The sequence below is a fragment of the Heteronotia binoei genome, chromosome 16 (genome assembly GCF_032191835.1).
Source record: "Heteronotia binoei isolate CCM8104 ecotype False Entrance Well chromosome 16, APGP_CSIRO_Hbin_v1, whole genome shotgun sequence".
Lineage (NCBI taxonomy): Eukaryota > Metazoa > Chordata > Lepidosauria > Squamata > Gekkonidae > Heteronotia > Heteronotia binoei.
In genome coordinates this window covers 21,056,485-21,081,570 of record NC_083238.1, presented here as the reverse complement: position 1 = coordinate 21,081,570, position 25,086 = coordinate 21,056,485, and the positions used below count along the sequence as shown (strand labels likewise).

At 41.1% G+C, this 25,086-nt stretch overlaps 1 protein-coding gene and 1 non-coding gene across 2 annotated transcripts in view; both read left to right on the top strand.

The window, feature by feature from the left end:
• The window catches only part of ACVR1 (activin A receptor type 1), a 110,336-nt gene that overhangs the window by 50,292 nt on the left and 34,958 nt on the right, over window positions 1-25,086 (top strand). The window contains exons 2-4 of the mRNA XM_060257363.1: window positions 9,011-9,081; window positions 19,859-20,113; window positions 21,535-21,743. Coding sequence (XP_060113346.1) covers window positions 9,011-9,081; window positions 19,859-20,113; window positions 21,535-21,743 — 535 coding nt within the window. The remainder of the gene's footprint in view (window positions 1-9,010; window positions 9,082-19,858; window positions 20,114-21,534; window positions 21,744-25,086) is intronic.
• On the top strand, window positions 20,437-20,511 carry TRNAA-GGC (transfer RNA alanine (anticodon GGC)). The gene has a single exon. It is a non-coding gene; the product is annotated as a tRNA-Ala (tRNA).

Sequence of the window (25,086 nt, the reverse complement as noted above, 5' to 3'; positions counted from 1 at the left end):
CTCCTTTACCTTCCTCCCCCACAACAGACACCCTATGAGGTAGATGAAGATATTGGATTTATATCCCGCCCTTCACTCCGAAGAGTCTCAGAACGGCTCACAATCTTCTTTACCTTCCTCCCCCACAACGGACACCCTGTGAGGTAGATGAAGATATTGGATTTATATCCCGCCCTCCACTCTGAAGAGTCTCAGAGCGGCTCACATCTCCTTTCCCTTTTCCCCCCAGAACAGACACTCTGTGAGGTAGATGAAGATATTGGATTCATATTCTGCCCTCCACTCCGAAGAGTCTTAGAGCGGCTCACAATCTCCTTTCCCTTTTCCCCCCACAACAGACACCCTGTGAGGTAGATGAAGATATTGGATTTATATCCCGCCCGCCACTCCGAAAAGTCTCAGAGCGGCTCACAATCTCCTTTCCCTTCCTCCCCCACAACAGACACCCTGTGAGGTAGATGAAGATATTGGATTTATATCCTGCCCGCCACTCCGAAGAGTCTCAGAGCGGCTCACAATCTCCTTTACCTTCCTCCCCCACAACAGACACCCTGTGAGGTGGGTGGGGCTGAGAGGGCTCTCCCAGCAGCTGCCCTTTCAAGGACAACCACTGTCAGAGTTATGGCTGACCCAAGGCCATTCCAGCAGCTGTAAGTGGAGCAGTGGGGAATCAAACCCGGTTCTCCCAGATAAGAGTCCGCACACTTAACCAGTACGCCAAACTGGCTTTCTTGGGACAAATGGGAGAATTTGTCTCAAAATGTCTACATCATATGCTACTTTTTCAACCCTGTCTATAACTTTGAATTATTTTTTCCCATTTCACTGTATCTGAAGAAGTGTGTGTGTACATACAAAAGTTTATTCTTTGAATAAAACTTTGTTGGTCTTAAAGATGCTACTGGACTCTAACTGTATTCTGTATTGTGGTGTTTAGTTTCTAGGTGGGACTGTATTGCCCATGCTTAGTCACAACAGTCCTCCTCTGAAGTCCAGGTGGGTGGGAGAATTGGCATTTGCCAGATATGGTGCAAATTTGCCAGGTATATATATGAGTGTCTTCAGATATCAGCTTCCCATACATTCTGTAGAGTGCTTGCTGATGGGAGCTCCGTATTTTATGATGAATAGCAAGCCTTATTTTTATGACTTCTAAAAGTGGCTTGCAAGAAAACTCTCTATATTAACGGGGTATGTGCTTCTAGAAAATATACTTTTAAGATATTGGTTCTGTGACCTTCAGGGTTTCTTTACATGGCAAGTTTGGAGAGCAGAGTTATCAACATGAAGAATGAACAATCCATATATTTTTGGAGAAATCTGCTCTGTTTTTCATTTTTGCTCTTCAGCTCACAGGAAAAAAAACCACACATTTGGTGTATCACACTTCTCGCTTTTGAACTAGAAACATTTGGCACATACCTAACATTTCTGATAGTAGAGAGCCAGTGCAGGCATAATTCTGCAAAGCTGTCACTTGTGAATTTAAACCAGTCTGTGGGAAGTGTGCCTGTCTTCCTTACGTGGTGCAGTCATTCCATCACTGGGTTTACCCATGAATTTAGCATTACATCCGGACCAGTGTGAACTATGGCTACTGCTAAATAGGTTCCTTCTTCATAACAGTTTGCAAATGAGCTCTCTTCTCCACCTTTATTAGATTAGTGGTTTCATAGGCTGTGGGAATTGTTTGTTCTGAATGAAATTGCATGCAATTCTTTTGATTTTTCGATTGAGCAATATGAACATCGTGTGGTAGCTGTCCGGTTTCCTCTGGTAATACGACATTGTACCCAACAATTCATTCTACAAAAAACTGATCTATTTTTGATCTGTATTTAATTTTTGTTTTGTCCTTGTTTACTGTGATTTTCATATGTCAGATTTGAGGTGTGCTAAATTGTTGACACTTTGTAATTATTTTATGTAAAGGATAAATAAACTTTATTATTGTGGGGGGGGGAAGTAACCTCCAACTTTTTACTTTTGAAAACATGCAGCGGAGGCCATTCATTAATCATTAAATCAATATCCCGAATCAATCAATTCTATGGAGTGAGTTTGTATTGCTGTGTTATATACTATTTCTTTGGGTTTCCAAGTTCAGTTCATGAGCTATAGCATACAAAAAGATATCCTGAAAATTGTTACTTCTATTAGTGGTTCTTCCAGTCTTTGTCAAGTGGTGATCGTAGAACTTCTCATACAGGATTTGTTGTCTTTGGTTTCCAAGTTCATTTCATGAGCTATAGCATACAAAAAGATATCCTGGAAATTGTTACTTCTATTAGTGGTTCCTCCAGTCTTTGTCAAGTGGTGATCGTAGAACTTCTCATACAGGATTTGTTGTCTTTGGTTTCCAAGTTCAGTTCATGAGCTATAGCATACAAAAAGATATCCTGGAAATTGTTACTTCTATTAGTGGTTCCTCCAGTCTTTGTCAAGTGGTGATCGTAGAACTTCTCATACAGGATTTGTTGTCTTTGGTTTCCAAGTTCAGTTCATGAGCTATAGCATACAAAAAGATATCCTGAAAATTGTTACTTCTAATAGTGGTTCCTCCAGTCTTTGTCAAGTGGTGATCGTAGAACTTCTCATACAGGATTTGTTGCCTTTGGTTTCCAAGTTCAGGTATTTGCGTATCACCACTTGCTCATTTCAGTGCCCAAATATTCCATCAGGATCGGGAACCCCGGGGTCTGTTTTAGAGTGACAAATCCAAGAACTAATTCATTATGAGGGATGAATCTGACATAAATGAGACCTTGTTGGGCGAGGCCATGTGTCATAAAATGTAATGCCTGATAGTGGAAATATAAATTTTATAAAGGACACAAAGATTTTCTAAAAAGTTAGAATAAAACATGCTTAAAACATTAGCATAACTTGACATGGTCTTCCCCCCCACCCCACATTTTTCTCATTGGTGAGCAAATGTCTTAAGAGCTGAAGTTTTAAAAGTTCATGGTAAAGTTGGAATGTATCATAACAGTTTTCAAGACTGGCCCTGCCCTTCCTGCCTTGTCAGTGTAAGAGAGGGGATGAGAGCCAAAAGGTGGGAGAAGCATCAGGAAGGACCACTGCTGTGGAGAAGCTGATAGATGCTTCTAACTGCTTCAAGAAACTGGGGTTAGTCTATCAGAAAAATATCCCTGACTCTATACCTCTTGAAACCACACCAAAGTTGCAGTTACTAATGCTTATTAAGCACACTAATATTTAGCTATGTGATTATCTTTATATCTGAAAGCAAAAACCTATTCAGTATTAAATACATAGGGAAGAAATAATGAGTCTAATTTTGTTAGTCACACATTATGTTCCATTAGTCATAAGCAATATTGCATGTAAAAAAACCTTCACACAACACCTTATCACTTTTCTGTGATAGGAATAAATCCCACATTTTTTTTCTTTTAATTTGTTAAGAGAAAAAAATACTTTTATGACTAACATAATGAGTCGAACCAATTACAAGCATTGTTGGCATAACGTCAACTGATTTTGTTCTATAAAAAAAATGGAAGAATAGGAATATCAGTGCAATAAATCAGTTTGCCTTTTGCATGCTTTCCAGTAGAGGTCTGTAACTGAAAATTAGAAAAGATTTAAGGGAACTATGACTCATTTTTGCATGTCCTTTTCCAGCAGGTTTTAATCATGTGCAAATTGCCATTGCTGCCAGATTATTTTACTTTGGGGAATGTTATCATTGAATATGGAAGCCATGTATGATTTCTGTTTTTGCTTTTTATTACTGAATTACTTCCTCAGCTCTCTTCACTTAGACATACACACCTCACTTAGCACCAACTCTCACACAACCTTCTCTCTGCACAAAACAGTCATCTCTGCCCCCTAAGCTACAGCTACCACCCAGTCATAACACATTCACCTATCCAGCCCTTCTCTTTCTTACTTTACAGGCCTACATTTTACATCATAGCAACATACATATAAAACTCCACATTAAAACATAGAAGTAAAACACATGCAGTGTTTACATTGCAAAACACCGCAACAGCCTTCAATCATGAATTAGGATATTGTTTGGTGGGGGGCTGGGGGGGGGGGGGGAAGAAACATGTTCAGTATGATCATTACGCTTGTAGCCTTGAATGGAAATCCTTTTCTGGGATTGCTTGCCTTGCAGTTTTGCTGCAGCTGTGCAAAACCAAACATGACTAAATGATCTCTTGAAATGAAGCACCTTTTCTTGGGAAAAAAAGCAACCGTGAATGGCAGGAGCCTCTACCGAGTACTGGTTAGAATGCTGGACTAGGATCTGGGAGAGACTAGCTCAGATCCTCACTCTGCTATGGAAGCTTTTTGGATGATCTTGCGTCAGTCTCTCTCTCTCTCCCCACCCCCTCCTCTCCCTAACCTACCTCAAAGAGTTATTGTGAGGATAAAATGGAGGTGGGGGGAATAATGCTGTGAATTGCTTAGATTTCCCATTGGGGAAAAAAGTAGGGTATTTCCCCATCAGAAATCAGGTCCTGTGGAACTTCTTATTGTTCTGAAGAGCGCACAAAACACAGCTGTTCCGCCAGGCCTTTGGCTGAGGTGGCAGGCGTCCAATAAAATCTTGGCCTCCCCTTCTGAAGCTCACCATCTTTAAATGGCCCAGGCGAAGAAGATCTAGAGACCATTGGTGCCAGGTGGAAATCTCTGCACATAGACAAATGGAGTGTTCTGTTTTCATCTGTGATGTTTTAAATTGTTTTACACTTTATACTTAAGAGAGCCAGTTTAGTGTAGTGGTTAAGTGTGCGGACTCTTATCTGGGAGAACCGGGTTTGATTCCCTGCTCCTCCACTTGCAGCTGCTGGCATGGCCTTGGGTCAGCCATAGTTATCACTGAACTGTCCGTCAAAGGGCAGCTTCTGGGAGAGCTTTCTCAGCCCCACCCACCTCACAGGGTATCTGTTGTGGGGGAAGAAGATAAAGGAGATTGTAAGCCGCTCTGATTCAGAGTGAAGGGTGGGGTATAAATTTACGGTCGTTTTCTTCTTAATATGTATTGAAATTCTTTGATATGTTGTAGATTTTGTTTGTGATCCACCTTGAGCCCACTTGTGGGGAGGGTGAAATATAAATTTAAAGAAATAAATAAAATAAAATTCAAATATATCATACCTATGTGCAGGGAAACAACAACAATTATTAGTGGATCTCACCACGGACTGTCCTGCACCCTCCTTTCAATGAGAGAGGCCAACAATATAATATGATCCCATAGTCTGTAGCCTCATGATTTTACTGACCCCTTTACGTTTGGGAGAAGAGCCCCATGGCGCAAAGTGTTAAAGCTGCAGTATTGCAGTCCTAAGCTCTGCTCACGACCTGAATTTGATCCCTGGTGGAAGCTGGGTTTTTGGGTAGCCAGCTCGAGGTTAACTCAGCCTTCCATCCTTATGAGGTTGGTAAAATGAGTACCCAGCTTGCTGGGGGGGAAGTGTAGATGACTGGGGAAGGTAATGGCAAACCACCCCGTAAAAAGTCTGCCAGGAAAACGTTGTGAAAGCAATGTCACCCCAGAGTCAAAAACGACTGGTGCTTGCACAGGGGACCTTTCCTTTACTTACCTTTGGGGTGTCTGTTGCTAATATTTACCAATGTAAACAAACTTTTATTAAATATATAGTGTTCTGGAAGCTTGGAGTGTCTCACATATGGTTCTCAGTGTTGTCCCATCTAAGTGTATATAGCAGGAATGAAAACCATTTTAAATGGAAAAATGGCCACATGTGCTATGGGAACATATTTGGCATCCTGCAAATATTAATGTATTGGTATAGTTCACTTTGCATTCATTTTCATAGTAATTCTCACACATTTTGTAAGGTGGGCCATATTTCTTATGTTGAAGTTACAGGGTGGATTGGAAACTAGTGGATTACCTGGGGTGATATTTGAACTGACCTCTTTAGCAGTGTAATAGCATGTCTGTAAGTTCACCAGCTCTAATTTATGTTCTGTGCAGGCTTTACAAGAAAGTATGTTAATGTAGCTTCCTTTTGAGAGCTGTGTATGTGTCAATGAATAGCCATTTTGTTTTCATATTTATTTTTTTTCATATTTATTTATTTATTTTACACTATATTAAGACATACAACATATAACACCCAGTGTCACTTTTCTCCACACCTCGTGCATTTCGCCATTCGTAGACCTTTAGTTGTCCTTCTCATATCCTAAATGCTATTAACAAAAACTGACCACACTCGCTCGAATTTCGCCCCCTGTCCTTGTCGTACACAAAATACTTTTTCATGACATGCCAGTTGTAACATTTCATCTTTCCATTGTAACAGAGAGCCAGAAAAAGGACCTTTCCATTGTCTTAAAATGATTCTTTTAGCTGTTATCATTGCCCGACATAACATTTTCTGTTCCCTTGTTAACCCCCACAGTGCCGGAACATAATTTAAAATATATAATGTCAAAGGAAACCGACACTGTAGGTTCAACACACGTTTAACATATCGAGTAATCTGATACCAAAATTCTGATAATATTGGGCATTCATATAACATGTGTTTTATGTCTGCCTCTAAGTTATTACAGCGCCAGCATCTCGAATTCGGTTTCATACCACGTTTATAAAGCTGCATCGGCGTCCAATAAGTTCTAAAAATAATCTTTTGATGTATTTTTGTTTTTGTTTTCATGATTTCTGAGGGCATGGAAATACTGGAGTTGGAAAACCACAAAGAATAAAGGTGTGTGGTGGTGGGGGGGGGGGGTAGTTTCTGTATGTCTTTCATTTTAGATTCTGTGAGTGCATCCAGAATTTTGAGGTTTTTAGTGCCTGGTGTGTTCTCTTTAAATGTGTTTATGGGGATGTGGGGACAACGCTCAGCTTGCTTGCTCTAGAGCCATATGCATTTTTAAATAATTGCTGTAAAGTCATTAAACAGTGGCATGGAAACATGGCACTTGTTAGTGGAAGGGTTGGATCCACTCTGGCAGGGAATCAAAAAGGAAAAGGACTACTTTAATGTAGAAAAGGGCTATGCTGGGGATCATGAGACATCCATGAGCAAAAATGATATGGGACAGGACTTATAGTAAGAATGAAGATTGGATGAGAGTGAGTGAAAAAGCTGTCTGAATCTCTTGAAGTAAGCAAATTGTTTGAAGTTAGTATGTTGCTCCCTGTCTTGATAAGGCTAGTTATTTCTCCTCCTACCGACATGTTATGTGACAGTTTAGGCAGCATGGTACTCCAAATGAGGGAGGGACGGTGGCTCAGTGGTAGAGCATCTGCTTGGTAAGCAGAAGGTCCCAGGTTCAATCCCCGGCATCTCCACTAAAAATGGGTCCAGGCAAATAGGTGTGAAAAACCTCAGCTTGAGACCCTGGAGAGCCGCTGCCAGTCTGAGTAGACAATACTGACTTTGATAGACCAAGGGTCTGATTCGATGTAAGGCAGCTTCATATGTTCAAATGCCATGATACTGATTTAGCTCAACTGTTGTTTCATTCCTATTCCCCCTCGTGTGGTTTTACATTAAAAAGACCAGTCTGTCAAGCTTGTATTTTTATCTTGTCCTCCCTTGGACAAACTTAATGTGGCTTATGTGGTTTTCTGCTCCCACTTGGTCCTCACAACATCTCTGCAAGGTAAGTTAGGCTGTGACAGACTGAGCACTCGGTGAGTTTCATGGTTATGTGGGCATCTGAGCCCAAGTTCCTCGTTCCTAGTCCAACACTCTTGTCAGGCTCAGATCCAGAATGCAGCTGTGCATGTTCTGGGAATGTCTTTTTGAGCCCATATATAACTGGTGCTCCACCTTCACTGACTCCAGGTGGAACACAGGACCAGATTCAAGGTCTTGGTGCCAACCTTCAATGCCCCAAACGGTCTGGGACCAGCATACCTTTGGGACCACCTTTCTTGGTGCATCCCCCAAAGAGCGTTCTGCTCAAGAGACAAAAGCTTACTGGTGGTCCCTGGCCTAAGGAGTGTCCAGCTGTCCTCAACCAGAGTCATGGCCTTTTTGGTCCTGGCTTCAACCTGGAGGAACACTCTTTCCACTGAGATCCAGACCATGTAGGATCTAATGCTATTCTTCAGGGCCTGTAAAACAGAGTTGTTCTGCCAGGCTTATGTCTGAGGGCAGTGTTAGTTCTCTATCTGGAGAGCCAGTTTGGTGTGGAGAGCCAGTTTGGTGTAGTGGTTAAGTGTGCGGACTCTTACCGGGTTTGATTCCCCACTCCTCCACTTGCACCTCTTACTGTAACCGGGTTTGATTCCCCACTCCTCCACTTGCACCTGTTAGCATGGCCTTGGGTCCGCCATGGCTCTCGCAGAGGTTGTCATTGAATGGGCAGCTGCTGTGAGAGCCCTCTCGAGCCCCACCCACCTCACAGGGTGTCTGTTGTGGGGGAGGAAGGTAAAGGAGATTGTGAGCTGCTCTGAGACTCTTCGGAGTGGAGGGCGGGATATAAATCCAATATCTTCTTCTATCTCTGATTGGCCTCCCGTCTCTTTCCTTCCTCCTGCTTCCCTCCCCTTTCTTCAGGCTAGACAGATATTAACATATGTACACTCCCTGGGGTTTTACACAATCTTTAATATTATGGTTGGTTATATTTGTATGCTGTTCTTTATATTATATTTAGATTTAATAATGTTTTAATTATGTAATGTCTTATATCAGGGGTGGCCAACGGTAGCGCTCCAGATATTTTTTTTTGCCTACAAATCCCATCAGCCCCAGCCATTGGCCATGCTGGCTGAGGCTGATTGGGAGTTGTAGGCAAAAAAAAAAACATCTTGAGAGCTACTGTTGGCCACCCCTGTCTTATATGATGCTACCCATCCTTAGCCCTGTTCTGCAGGGCAGGGCAAGTTATAAGTCTAAATAAATGGTTGGCAACATTTAAAGAAATAATAATTGAAAAAAAGAAATAAAATCTCTTGTTACCTGACTCTAGGAACTTTGTTGGTTGAGTAGTCTGGATTGACTTTTAAAGCAAGGATTCTTTTTTCTTTCTCTAGGTCTACAATGATAAATGGACTTATTCTTCCTGTACTGATCATGGTGTTTTTTCCTTCACCCAACATGGGAGGTAAGCACATTTGCATTATAGAAAACTGGCCTGGTAATTCAGTGGCGTCCTTCAAGAAGAATATTAAAAGTGCAACAGTCATCATGACGGGAGGGAGAGAGCTACAAAAGCCTGAGACACATTCTCTTATTTGCCAGTATGGAATAATATAGGAGTTGCACTTTGGGGAGTCAGAAGTAGGTAGACTGTTTGAGAAGTGTAACAGAATATGGAAGGCCGAGCAGATAGCAAGGAAAGTAAACTAGTGTCAACATGTGGGATAGGGAAGTGTGATAAGATACTCCTATGAATGGGAGTTAGGGAGGATCTTTTGGCTCATCTCCAGTACCAGCCTAGTGAAAGCATCTGCTTCCTTTTTTTCCACACATGCCTGTTTGCTGCCTTGTATATCTGGTGAGAGATCCGTATGATTGGATGGGGAAAGAAACAGTAGATTCCCACTTCTGTCATGACTCCTGTGTGGGGGCACTGGGTTATGTTTGCAGTTGGTGGATAGACATTATTTCCACCTCATTCTTCACCACTGCAAGCCATCCTGTCCCATGCTTTTCTTTCCTCCTCTCACTAAAGCTTAGCTTGTCCTAACCAAATAGTCACAGTTGAACTAGAGATAGTTGTCTGTCTAAAAGCAAATGGATGGCAACCATCCATATGAAATGTATAGTGGAATATTCCGTAATATAACATTAGTAGTCCCTGTGATAAACATGGTTTTTGTAGCACCTCTGAAGACTTATGTTTATTCTAGCATAAGCTTCTAGAATATTCTACAATAGAATATTTTAGTCTTTAAAGTGCTACAGAGTCCTGTTTGTCTTTTGCTGCAACAGATTAACATGGCTGCCTCTCTGGAATTAGCTCCTGTAAAGCTCATCTGGGGTGTCTCTGGTTGCAAGTGATTGTGGTGTTTTAATCTTTAATAATGAAGGAATGAGTACCCTAATGCAAAATTCAAAGAGGGGGAAGAGATAGGATGAAAATTTTGGTAGGTGATAATGCAGCACAGATTAGGTGATACTTAGATGTTAGATAATGAGAGAATGTACTAAGTTCATTTCAGAGCAGAAAATGGAAGGCTGGGATGGGGGAGGGTAAGATTCAAAAGACAGCTTTGACTGAGGGGGGAACTCTTTACCACCAGTATATAGTAAGAAGTATCTTTCTGGAGGGGGCATAATCTTTTTGGTCATGTCCCTGTACGTGTGTTTGAATGTACAATCCATTCATAGTATATACTTGATTTATTTAAATATGCACTCGTGTTGACTAATGTTATATTCAGTGTATGTGCAGCTGAATGAGCAGTTTATTCTCCATATTGTCCTGGGTACTGATCCCCCAGTTTTATTTTTGATGCAAATACCTCTTGGCTCTTTCTTACAAACAGATGTACTCATGTACATACAAAATATATGTGTATTCACTATAGTGTGCTACACTTCCTTTTGTTGTCTGTGTACACAATCAAACACATTTGCATCACAGAATTTGCCTGCTGATGAAAGAGGAAGAAAATGCAATGCATGGTTTCATTTTTAGTCTTAACCTTATTTATTTATATATATATATGTGTGTGTGTGTGTATATATATATATATGTGTATATATATGTGTGTGTGTGTGTGTATGTATATATATATATATATATATATATATATATATATATATATATATATATATATATATATATATATTTAGACTGCCCTTCCTTGTGGGTGTCAGTTTTAAAAAATCAATAAAAACATTCACATCACTATTAAAAACTACAGTAATTACCCTAAACTTTTTGTTTTTGGTTCTGTATGCCTTCTAAACCCGCCTTCTAAAGTTTTTGGTTTTTTGTTCTGGATGTCTTAAGCTTCAGAATGGTTCTAGAAGGTGGAGGTTTGGGGCAGAAAATATTTATAAACTGAAGGCTTCTTTTGCTTATGGAGTACTGAAGAGCTGGTTCTCAGATATATAGATACATATATATTCCTTGCTTTTCCGCACATATATGTTCCTTGCTTTTCTCCCCAGTGGGGCCGAAAGTGGCTAATAATACAAGGGAAGAAAACAGGAGAAGGAGGGGATGTCTTCTGAGTAGAGATGTACACTTGAATAAAATTTGGTAATTTTCAGATTCACATTTCAGGAATTAGTTTCTATTCCTGTATTCCAGATTATTTGGGTCTACAATACCATTTTAGAATTCAAGGTGGAATTTTTTGGGGGGTTTGTCAGAATTACGATTTTTTGTGTGACCATTATTCCCTATTGGGAACTATTTCTGGGTGACTGGAGTGGCTTTTTCCCCAAGCAAATGACACTAAAATTGCAGGGAAGCTAGTCCTGCCTCCCTACAAAAATCTGTGAATTGGATAAAGAGGTCCAGTTCTGAGGACCTCTGAACAGAGTGCCCCCAGCCACTGCACTTCTCTCCATTGTTTTCAATGAGGAAACCAATAGCCAAACATACAATAGCAACCCAAAGCTTCAATATGCAAACAGAATCAACAAGCCTAACAGAACCAGTATCCAACTAGAGAATCCCAGAAGCACCACTGACAATGTGGTAAATCGAGCACAACCAATGGTAAGCCAGATAATCCAAGCCAAACCAATTTAAGGAAGGGACATGTTGCAACCCTAACAGAAACCAGCATCAAGCTAGAGGATCTTAGACCCCTTCAAAATTAAAACCTTTTTAGGAACAGTGAAAATGCAAAGCAGTTAAAAATTCTAAAGCAAGCTGAGAGAAGATAAACCAAACCAAACCGCACAATCCTTTTAAATCCTGTTAAAAACAGTGCAAAACAAAGGAAAATTATTTTTTTAAAGAACAAAATTCCCCCCAAAAGTTCCTTCCCCCCAACTACAACCCATAAAAAAAAAAACTAAACAGGAAAATTTGAGATAATATTTTAATAACACTTTAAAACCAAGCTACTATGAGCAAAACTAGCCTGAAGATGCCCAGGCACAAAACAAGAAAAAGATCTTTGCAAGCGGGTAGCAGCTGACAGTAGAAATACCGGGCACAGGTCAGAGCAACATCAAGCACCACCAAGATTCCAAAAAAAAATAAAAATAAAAAAAAATAAAAAAAAATCTCACCATGAAATGGAGTTAAGTTTCAGGACGAATCTGCTTTTTATCATCTTTGCCCATGCTCAGAGAGCCATGGAGGATTGTAAGAGAGTCATCATGATTTAATGCTCCCCCTAATATCTGATCCCATTGCTTGGGAGAACTGCCTCCCCATCCCACTTTCTCCCATAATCTGGAGCTGCATCAGACCAGATTCCTCTGAATGCACCTCCCTGTTTTTGAGAGCCAACCAGGTTTTCTCTTTCTGATAGATGATATTTTGGCCAACTCAGGTTTCGGATCCTTAGGCTAAGAGACAAACAAGTGCCGTTTGGCTCACAATCAAAGATTTGTTCATTCTGGGTATGGCTAGGCCTTAAGTACCAATACGCAGAGAGAATAAACTCCTCAAAGGTGTTGCTTAACTATGGCTAACTAGCAGGATCACCAATGGGGGCAGATGCTAAGTAGTAACAAAGGCCTGAGGGGGAGGGGCCACAACTGAGTGGCACAGCTTCTACTTAGCATGCTAAAGGTCGCAGGTCCAGTGGCTGGCATCTCCAGTTAAAAAGAGATCTGATTATAAATGATGTGAAAGACCTCTGCCTGAGACCTTGGGAGAGCTGCTGTCAGTCTTGAGTAGACAATACTGACCCTGATGGCTTGATTCAGAATAAGGCAGCTGTATGGGGGAGGGACAGTGGCTCAGTGGTAGAGCATCTGCTTGGAAAGCGGAAGGTCCCAAATTCAATCCCCGGCATCTCCAAAAAAGGGTCCAGGCAAATAGGTGTGAAAAACCTCAGCTTGAGACCCCGGAGAGCCGCTGCCAGTCTGAGAAGACAATACTGACTTTGATGGACCAAAGATCTGATTCAGTATAAGGCAGCTTCATATGTTCATATATATATGTTCATGTATTTATGTGTTCAGAGAACACCCTGGTTTTATGGCCTTCTATATGGATTGGTCAGCAGTTTTGATTGGGAATGAGGATTTAGCTAAAGTGATACTACTGCGGAAGACAGTGCGTGTTGTGGTAACTAGTATGCAGGAAAGGAGGTTATCTACTCTCCCCAACCCTGGAAAAGCAGCAGTCTCCCCCTCTCTCTGATCAAGGCAGAATTGTGATAAAGCAAATGTATGCTTTTTGTTACTCTTTTCCTGCTTCCAGTAGGTATGGAACTGTAAATAAAGAACTTTTTTTTTTTTTTTCATTTCCTTTCCTACTGATCTTTGGCTAGGAATGAATGTGTTCTCTACCTGTTTTTTCTGGGGGTTTCCAGGGAACTAGATGATGTTGGGATGTGTGTGTGTGTGTGCATGTAGGGCTTTTTTTTGAGCAGGAATGGACAGGAACACCGTTTTGGCTGTCTCTGAAGTCATGGTAAATAGAATGTGTTATCATGGTGGCATTCTATTGCTAGAAGCTGTGCTTTTTTGTGCACAGAGCATGCAGTGCAACTATTGCTGTGTTTAAATGGCACAGCACAACATCTGTTGGTTTAGGACCGGCACAAACCAAGTTGTTGCCAGATTGATGTCCACCCCATTCCCTTGTCTACTGGCTGCAATTAAAAGCTGTAGGGCTTGGGAAACATTTTATGAAACCCCAGTTTGCTGTGATGAATGCAGGTACCTGGAAGAATAGGAGTTTGTTTTCTCCTCAAAAACCAAGATTATACTCTGGATTAACCCATAGTTTAAAAACCTGGTTTCAGGGCAGGAAAGAGATTCCAGTTTGGCCAGGTTTTCACATTTGAATATCATGGAGGGACGGTGGCTCAGTGGTAGAGCATCTTCTTGGTAAGCAGAAGGTCCCAGGTTCAATCCCTGGCATCTCCAAAAAGGGTCCAGGCAAGTAGGCGTGAAAATCTTCAGTTTGAGACCCTGGAGAGCCACTGCCAGTCTGAAAAGACAATACTGACTTTGATGGACCAAGGGTCTGATTCAGTATAAGGCAGCTTCATATGCTCATATGGAAAATGGGAGTGTGAAAGCTTTTCAAACCAGGATACTTGTAGTTGTGTTCCTCATGGCACACAGTAGTGTGAGGAAGTGCATGAACACACTGGAATAAGCTGTGCTTATCCTTGTCATGAACAGCCAGGTTGTTATGATGTCTGAATAAGGCTGAAGCGTCTTGGTAAACTGAAAACTGGGAAGACTTTGGCCATTCTTCACATGTAATTAAAGTAAAAGGAAAGGCATTTTCAAAAATTCACTCTCCCCCCCCCCCAAGCTTTTGTTCCATTTTTACAGCTTTCCCAAAGTTGAATTACTTAGATGTGGAATTTGTGGTTTTATCCTCTTGCCCAACATTAGCACTTTAATTTCTAAGTACTCTCTAAAACAAAATGCAGCAGTGCATTGCTTGGTTATCCTAAGGGTAAAGCTGCTTTGAGTGGGGCAGAGTTTGCGAATATGAAAAGGACAGTATTCTCCATGCTTACCAGTAAATCTTGCTGTATTACCAGAAGCTCCAGCAAATTAAATGTAAGCCACCAGCTGAGGAGATTATAACTATAGCCTCTTGTGTGCTGCTGTGATAACTTCCCTGAAACAGAATCATTTTGGGGAAAAGATGAGGTCATCCTGCCCAAGTGTGTCTGTTGAGCTGTATAAATAGATCATTGACACAAACATCACTTTCTTTCCAGCTAGAGAGCTGAGGGGAAATGCGTACCTAAAAATCTAGGCATGAGTGCTGTGTTTGGTTAGCGGGAAAGTATATGGAAAATGTGGTGTAGCATGAGCTTAGCTTCCCTTCACCACCACCGAGCAACCCTTGTGGTTTTCATGGAATGTCTTATCCCACCCCTCCATACATATTGGAAGTTAATAATAAATTTTAACTGCAGGCTTGGTCATTTATTCACAGGTGATCATAATAGGCTCTTCCTGTTTCAGTTTTGATAAGCCAGGAGGGTTTAATGCAGCCTATTATATTCTTATCTGTATAGATTCCTGCCATTTGCAGTCTGTTACTTTAGCTAACTATAGCCCTCCTTTAAAAAAAAAAAATCTTGGCACTCTACAAGAAGCAACTTTTTCTTAGTAGAGAGGGAGAACTTGTGGAGGAGAGAAGCTCTACAGTGTGTAAGACTGAAAGTCATCTCCAGATCATGGAATATAAAGGTTCTCTGAGTATGGGGTGCCACTGCTGAAAGAGATGCAACCTCCACTCTAGCTCACATCCAGAATTATATATCAGAATTTCATTCCTGAAGCAGAAGGTGGCCACGCTTTCTCTGTTGTAACCTGTAAGCTTGAGGTCAAACTACAGGACAATCGGAGTGCCACGACTGTAGTTCCAAATCTTTTCTAAGTAAGAGCTATGTAGGGTCCCAATTCACATGAGTACCTTGGAAGGCATGAATCCTTTATCTTCACATTGTTTCCCCAGCCTCAAATGTCCCTGTGAAGTTGTTACTTTGTTGGGATAAACACTCTGTATGTAGCCTTATTTCCCTTCCTCCAACATGGCAAATAAATGCACTTTAGGGTTTCAGAAAAATCACATGGGAATGAAGTAAATAACAAAAAGCATGGGCCAAATCTGAATTGGGATCCTGCAGAGCTACCATTCATTCATTCATTAGTTCAATTCCTGACTTGCTCTCCTCTGCTAGTGCAGACCTCAGGGTAAGTAGCAACATATTATGATACAACGATAAATTAATTGGAGCAATCTTAACCATTTTTAAAAGCTCAGATTTAAATTATTAATCATAACAACAGATGGCATATACTTACAATAATACATAAAATTGCAATTCATCAGGAGAAGAATTTAGTCGTGCTGATACTGGGGGAAGGCCAGAAAGGACGACAGCAGGAGCCTATCAGAGAACGTTTTTATTCTTCTCTGTCAAAGGCCTCGGCCATAGGCCTGGTGGAACAGCTCTGTTTTGCAAGCCCTGTGAAACTGAAGGGTTTAGAAAAAAATAATTACTCAGAGATGATCACAGAATTCCTTGTGTCGCATGTAGCTTAATTGTCAGGTAGCTCTGAATCTCTCCTTTACTTGGAGTTGGTTCTGATCTCCTGTGACAGATAAAAGTAGGTTGGCTGTTGGGTGGGAAGGAGGACAGAAAGCAGGAAAAGGGAAGAGAAAAAGGAAATAGTGGGATAGGGATGAATAAGATGACTGCCTTGTGGGTTCCTGCTTGTCTGACTTGTTTGTGTCCTCTGACTGAAGTCCCAGTGAGTTTAGTAACCAAGTTGAAGTTTGAACCAGGGACTTACTGGTTTATGGACTGATGACCCCTTAGTCTGTTTGAATATCTTTGATAACATGAGGTTAGTCAAGCAAAATACAGGATGCTGAACCAAGTGGCTACCTTGTGTAGACCCCAGACCGTAAATAGTTGAATGTATTAACTGTGTTCCAGTTAGACCTGGCTTAGGCCAGGTATTCTGATTTGGGGATAGATTTGGGGGAATCACTCCAGATAGATATTGTTTTTAAGTAAATGATGATAGTGAAGTTGTTGTTCTGCCGTTAAGTGCCCCACTGAAAATGCAGCCTGTATCGGTAAAAATAAAACATGTGCTGTAGTGACAAACTAGGGTTCATACAGTGAATTATTTTTAGATGCTGCTTTGTGCATTAGCTTTGTTTTGCTCTGTGACCATATGCTATTTTTCTCAAGTTATGTCAGTATGGTTATAATTAAAGCTAGGGGTTTTTTTTAAAAAAAACTTGACATGTTGCATTGCTAGCAAGTGGGCAGAAAGACTCCTTTAGTTCCCCCCCCCCAGAAGTAGTTCAATAAATTTTGCCGAATAGCTGTTTTCCTCAAGTCTCAGTATTCTGTTGTATATCTTCAAAAATGAATGGTTTATCTGTGAACATGCATCTAGATCGGTGAGGCAAAAATACCTAGTGAGGTGTTGAGGAAAGAATATATGCAGTTTCTCAAGCTGTGCTTTTTTTCAGCATCGTATGCTTATCCTAAAAACTCCAAAGCAGATTTTGATCAGGTAGTTGATATCAGTTCTAACGGTTTTCTATAGAAGAATTTCTAATTTTCGGTAATGTACTTCTAGGCCTCCCTGTAATGAATGGCCGAGACTAGCCTGATCTCATCAGATCTTGGAAGTTAAGCAAGGTTGTCCCTGCTTAGTACTTGGATGGGAGACCATCAAGGAAGTCCAGGGTTGCTACGCAGAGGGAGGGAAAGGCAATCTACCTCTGTTCATCTCTTGCCTTGAAAATGCCACAGGATTTGCATAAATTGGCTGTGACTTGATGGTGCCTTCCACCACTGCCAATTTTAAGTCATGCCTTCTCGATAGTGGCTCCCCAGTGGTGGAATCAGCTGCCAGAGGAGGTGCGAGCCCTGCGGGACCTTAACCAGTTCCATAGGGCTTGTAAAACCGTCCTCTTCCAACTTGCCTTCTAAGGTGGAATCTTGGTAATGACATCCTGCCATCTCTATATATATATTGAACTGTAGCACCATTAATTTATACTGGTTTTAACTTATTTACTTAATTTAAACTCATAAATTTGTAATTTAACTGTATTTTAACTGTATTTTATTGTATTAACTGCATTTTATTGTAAAATCATGGTATGTACCATGTCTTGTAAGCCGCCCTGAGCCTGCTTTGGCGGGGAGGGCGGGATATAAATAAAAATTTATTATTATTATTATTATTATTTTATATATATTATATATATATATATATATATATATATATATATATATATATATATATATATATATATATATATATATATATATATATATATATATGTAATAATAGTGACAGTAAGAATCTGTTTTTCTTCAGTTGTAATGACACTTGTGAGTTTTTAAAATTTTCCACATTAAGTCAACTTCTTGAATCTTTTCAGCAAGTGAATCATGTTTTAAAATTTAATCCATTCAGTATTTTTAAAATTTTAATATGCCATGGGTGTCTAGATTTATTTAGTACATCTTATCCCTTTCTTTTCCAAGGAGCTCTTTCATTTCCTGCACAGAAGCCATGAGGTCAGGTAGGGTGAATGAAAGTAACTAGCTCAGGCACCGAGTGGGTGGGGGTTTGAATCTGAGTCTTCCAGGTCCTAACTGTCAAGTTCCCAACAGTTCAATGATCAACGACAGTCTATTGCAAGAATAGCCGTTTATCGATACATGACAGGTGAGGGCAAGATGGTCCTTGCAAAAACTGGCTATGGTGGGCAGATGCCCTCTACTTATAGTTCAGGGTTAGACCGTTACACATTCAAACCTTAAGGCACGAAGCGAGCAATCCCTTCCCCATTAGTTCTTTTCCAGGCCTCTTGCAGGTGCAAACATAATCAGACAGATATGACCTTGGCCATCCCCAAGATGAGGCAGAAAAAATGCTTCACTCATTACACAGAGATAGGAGTGGCGCAAGGCAGAGACAGTGGAAAGTGACAGTACTCCCAGAATAATGGCAGGAGTCTTTCTTGACACTAACTAACATGGCTTATTGGCTGTCCACAAACTGGAGAATGAAACAATCCCACTGTCTCCTACATGCTAAGTTATGTTCTGGAGTGACCTCCTATTGGGGCTACACCTAGGAAGCAGACCTGAGACATGTGGTAGAATAGGTGATGAAAAAACATCTAGATGTTAACTTGCTGTGCTACTCTGTGTCTTAGATAATTGGTAATGACACCGGTGAGTTTTTAAAATTTTCCTACTGTGAGTACATTTCACTTGCAGGTCCTCTTGAGACATTTTGAATTATTCTATAATCTCTTGTTTAAATGATAGTAAGCAACCTTGCTTCCTTCCTTCTTCAATAAGAAGTTAAAATATTAGTCATCTGATAGGAAGTTACTTCTTTTGTGTAACACCTAATAGGCAGTACCTCCACACAGAAATAGGTCCTGTTGCAAAAATTATGGCTGGTAATTCCGGCTAGAAGCATCTGGTAGTTTTGTGGTTCTGCTCTCATGGAAAGAGATGGAGACCATGTGATAGGCTCTGGGGATATTCTATTGCAAATGAACTCTGGCTTTTGGAATATGAGTGTATGAAAGCAAAGTAGAGTCTGACCAGATGTGAGATAGCAGCTCAAGTCGGGCATCGTGCCAAACCACAGTTAAGGAAACGTAACTGTGGTTTGGTGCGATACCTAAATGACAAAGCATGTGAATCCATTCTAAAGATGAAGTCTGCTATTATTGGGAAAGCTGATAGTGTATAAAATAGAGATGATTGCAGTATCTTCTGGGTTTGGTTGGAACTTCCAGTGTGCGTTTTCATACTTTTTGGCTTCTTTTAAGGGGATAAAGTAACTATACTTCTATAAATCAGGTTTTCATGCAGATTTGCATACACTATTATTAAACTCCATTAAAATTTTGGTGCTGATTTGCAGAGTACCACCCCATACATTTGAAGTGGTACTTACTACCCTTCAATTCTTGGGTTATACCTTCAAAATATAAGCTTGTCAAAACGCACCAACAGTGGTGTTCTGTTTAGAGTTATTCCTATGAATCTCTTTGCAGGTCAGAAGCCTTGTAGTTTGGTTTCATTCTGTTTTCCATATTAGACAGCCATGGGCATGTATGTATGTATGTGGGCACACGCGTATGCACACAATATATGTGGACAGAGTCACTGAACCAAGCAGATATTTTGAAAATAAAACACTTGTGCCCATGTAATTTGACTGGTGAAATGGTATTACTCATTTCTTTCTTTTCTGTCCAGATGCTGAGCAGAAACTGAACTTTGAATGTGTGTGCGAAGGCATGTCCTGTGCGAATGGTGACCGCTGCATAGGCCATCGATGCTTTTCCTCCTTGAGCATCAACAATGGTGCCAAAGTATATCAGAAGGGATGCTTCCAAGTATATGAACAGGGGAAAATGACCTGCAACACCCCCCCATCTCTTGATCAAGCTGTTCAGTGCTGCGAGGGATACCTCTGTAACATAAATATCACAGCACAGCTGCGTGCAAAAGGTGAAAGCTTTGTGTGTGTTTGTTTCTCTTAAGGGGCAGGGTTGTCATTCTGTTGCTTGGTAAGTATTCAGCTTTAGTTTGAAGTCTAGGATTTTGGGGGAACCATCTTGAATTTTTGGCTTTGGAACACAGTGTGGCCTTTATGAGCCGCATGTGAGCAGAGAAGATGTTTATGCTGTATACAAGTTGTCTTAAGCAGGTCAAAAAGTGGTGATGTGACAATGCGGGGGGGGGGACTTTTCTATGTAGGCAGTGAATAAATTTAGAATCCAAGCTGCAGAATGAAATGTGTTGTTGGGATTAGCCCTCAACTCAGGTTCAGGGGAGGGATGGTGGCTCAGTGGTAGAGCATCTGCTTGGCAAGCAGAAGGTCCCAGGTTCAATCCCTGGCATCTCCAAAAAAGGGTCAAGGCAAATAGGTGTGAAAAACCTCAGCTTGAGACCCTGGAGAGCCGCTGCCAGTCTGAGAAGACAATACTGACTTTGATGGACCGAGGGTCTGATTCAGTACAAGGCAGCTTCATATGTTCATATGAATGTTAGTTCAAGGCAACATGAGAGCAAGAAGCTGCATTCCACATTAACTGCCAAGGAAATTGTAGCATCTGAGTCATTGCTTCCCTTGACTGGGAGCATAATACTTGCTGGGTCCCCCTTAAAATGCTGTAGTACAGAGTGAAGCCATTGTGCTTTTTGTGCAGAAAGTCCAAGGTTAAATTTCTAGCATCTCTGGTTAAAGAATCTGAGGTAGCAGATGCTAAGGAAATCCTTCCTCTGTCTGAGATGCTACAGAGCCTGTTGGAGCGCATGAGCTAGATGGGCCAGTGGCCTGATGGTATGGCAGTTTCATTGCTTATACAAGGAAGAAACAACATAAGAGCTCTGGAATGAATAAATGGCTTGAGCAGGAAATAAATTGCTATCTAAAGATGAGAGACAAGCTGAGACTAGGGCGCACAGTTTGACTTAGTAAAATAGGGCCCAGCTGTCCAAGCAATAAAACGATTTCTAGTTGGCTGTGCAAAGTTTGGGAAGAAAAGAAATAAAACTGATCTTATTCTTTCAGATCACTTGTCACAAGTACTGAGTAAAGCCCTTTGTTAGCAATTTGACTGTTTCTATATTTGGCTTTGTGAACCTCAAAATCTGTTTTTAGGTTCGCAGTAGGAGGTTGGTCAGTTTGTTATTTTTACCATGTGACAGAAACTGCAATTAACACAAAGGACTTGGGAGGGTATTTATTCCACTGAATCAACAAGAGTGGCTGAGTTCTACATTGAAATTGCGTAAATATGAGCAAGCAAATCTATTTTTGACTGTCCTTGTATTATCTCTACAGTTGATTGTGTCCAAATTGTCATTATTCAGTTTTAGTTTGTGCAGAGAATGTCTCACTGTCTTCTTTATTTTCCCTTGTGTAGGGCAGCAGAAAGCAGTGGGGTACACCAAGGAAATGCTCATCGTTTTTATACTAGCTCCAGTTATAGTATTGATAATATTTTCAGCCATAGCCGTGCTGATCATCCGCAAAGTGCAGCAGCACCATATGGAAAGGCTCAACTCAAGAGATGCGGAGTACGGAACGATTGAGGGACTCATAGCCTCCAACGTCGGTGACAGCACACTGGCAGTAAGTAATCTTGTCTCATGATCTGTTACTACTCATGTCAGCTTTTCTCTGCTTCAGTTTTTGATCACATGGCCGGAAATGTGATTCATGAAATGTTATGTACTACGCAACTTCTTTTTCTTACTACCTTTTTGGATCTAAACATTATGTAGTATGGGGGATAAAGTATTGGGCTTTGACTGCTGATACCGGTGTTAAAATTTCCACCTGACTGCAGTGTTCAGAATAAAACATTTTGTTAATTTGGAATATAAAAACTTCTTAAATGCCATTTAAGTCATATAAATTAAAGGGGGCACCCATTCCTTCCCTCACTTTCGTAGGCTGAGGAAACAGCCAAAATATTACACCGTGACAGGGTGAGACGGCCAGAGTTCTTCAGGAAAGAAGAAAACAGACAACTAGGGTTGCTCAGTAGTAAAGGAAAAGAAAAATGGAGGGAAAATCTTGCCTCTGAGAGAGGGAAGTAGACAAGGGGCATCATAACTCCCTGTCCATCACCCAGTGCATGTCATTTAGCAGGGTAAGCAAGGCCATTTAAATCCCATAACCAGACCTGAAACGAGATAGGAATGATTAAAACAGTGTTTCATTCAGGTCTCACCGAAGTTGTCCAGCCACTATGCATTTAATCACCTTGCTCAGGTATGGTACACTTGAGACTAGACAGTTATTCATCTCTCCTGGGTCCAGAGGAGGCTACTTTAGGAATAGATGCATCAGCATCCCCTTCAAGACGAGAGCAACTACCCCCTCTCTCAGAAAGGCATTTACTGTCCCCCAGAACTAGTCTGCCAGCCCTCCCGCCCCCCCAAGCAGGCTTACGCAGCCAGGAGGGGCAACGGTCATGCAAGCAGGTGGTGGGTCTCAAAGTTCTAGGAATCCTGTCCCATCCTCAATGCACGTGCTGAAAGGTATTCCACACAACTGGACCACTCAGCATCCTCTGACTGACCATCCCAGGGTAAATAATAATAATCTTGAAGGACCGGTGGTCTAATTCATTATAAGGCAGCTTCATGTATCTTTGCATAATTTACTTCATGGGATGGTTTGTAAGGACAAAATGAAATAAATCCTATATATGCAGCTCTGAATTTTATTTGCCCACCTGACCAAGATGGGACATTTTTTTAAGAAGAAGATTAAAATAAAGAAAAATACAATACTAAACATGATTCTGATTATAGTACTGTGAACTTACTGCATTTTACTAAAATATAAGGAAAGTGTATTAAAACAGGTTGCAATAAACAGTGCAATAAATCCCACTGAATGCATGAGGTCCAGTTTTTCTGCTTCTTTCCTTCTTTCCTTCTTTTCTGCTTCTATCTGGGGAAACATACCGTATTCCTCGTATGGCCTTCTTTGTGGCCCAGTGGGAGTGCTTCTTAAATTGCAGTTTGTGACTTCAGAGCTTGTGAGAAACTGCAGTTGGTACGAACTCTTAATTGTTGAGAAACCTTCTGAAATGCTGCTTTGAAATTTTGGTTTAACTCCAATGAATGAACTCCAGTTTGCGGACTTTCTAGAATCAAATGTCAGAATGGACTGGAATTTGATGAAACCATCATTTAAAAGGCACAATTTATTGTGATGGCTGAATAAATCGTTACTGAGGTTTTTTGGTAGATTTGCTTTCTACAAAATTATCACAATACAGAATGCACACTCAGAATTCTGATTTTCTCCCTCTTCAACTGCAGTCCCATGCGCCGCTGCTACCAGATGCCCCAACCCAACCCCCCCCCCCCCAACCCACCACTTATCTGATTTGTGCAAGGCTAAAAACTGACTTTCCACACAACTGTGGGGCAATGTCATTTTATTTGAAAAAAGTCAGAAGTTCACTCTGGACACCTAGAACTATTTGTGCACTTCCCTGGAATTATTCTGTTGTATTATTTAAGACCATACGTTTAAAGATTTGCAGGGTCCTTTCAGAAAAAAGAGTGGCTGAAACCATTTTGAGTGTGTCCTTGTCTTTGGAAGCTGAGAAAGTCAGTTTCCTAGGTTTAAGATTTTAAAAAAGACCCCATCTGGATGTCATTTTAGTCTCCACATGTCATAATGGAAAATCGGTAATTCTTTTTTAAGTGTTAAAAGCTTTCTAGAAATTTAGCATATAGGATGGGAAGCTGGGTCTTTCGGACAAGGGAGTATGGCTTGTGATGTGGCTGTTAGCCTCTTTCCTAGAATGGGAAGTAGATTGAGCTTTCAGAAAGGATTGAGTTCATCACAGACCTTCCCCTAAACCCTTAAGGAGGGGAGATAGCTCTGCTGAAGTCCACATATCCCCTGTCTCATGACAACAGTGAGCAGCTGAGACATTGGGCATATCTGTGGAACTGATGGTACCACTGGCAGAATGGAAGCTAGCTAGCTGGTAGGGATAGGTCCACAGGATGTTTCTGTCTCTTCCTTGCTTCTGTGCAGGGAGTGCTTCCACAATAAGGGGCAATTGAAATGATGAAACAGGCCTAGATTTTAAGGGTGGTGGAAGCAGTTTAAATTGGTTCCCAAGCCCATTTTAGAATGTTCATCTGCAAACCCTCAAACATCCTGAGCCTGGGGTATCTCAAGGGTTGTCATCTATACAGGCTCCCCTTCTCCCATGAGGAGTCAGTGAGGCCCTGCTCAAAATGATGCTGTCTGTGGATGCAGGAGTATCACATTAGGAACAGGAAATGTTTCAGTGGTTGCCCCAGTTTTATCAAAAATGCCTTTCTTAGGAAATATGTGAGCCCTACTGTTTGGCTCCTTTCGGAATCTGACAAAAATGCTCTTCTGCCAGGTCTTTTCCATATATACCAACTGTGTAGCAGCATTGCCAAGAAAAACAGGGCAGAGAATAATTGTTTGCTAAGGGAGACTTCCCTGGAATCCTGGCACCCAGGTAGTCGGGTGGCATTTTCCTCTACAGGCAGCAGAATTGAGCAGAGCAATTACAGTCTGCAAAACATGCATGCTAATGAACTCTTTCTCACTTCTTGTCCACTTTCCAGTGAAAACTTGGGAGCTGCCGCAGCTATCGATGGAGGGAGAGGGAAATGGTTAGATCAGAGTGCGCACTGTGTTACTGGCTTTGTGGGGCTTTTACCTTTTGCCAAGATGAAAGTCAAGTATTGGCGTGGCATGCTGGGCAATTGTGTGGGGGTCAGGTATTTTGGCTTGAGAGCCAGTTTTGTGTAGTGGTTAAAAGCACAAACTCTAATCTGGGATATAACCAGGTTTGATGCCCCATTCCTCCACATGCAGCCAGCTGGGTGACTTTGGTGGTCACAGTTCTCTCAGAGCTGTCCTCTCCAGAGCAGTTCTGGAAAGAGCTCTCTCAGCCCCACCT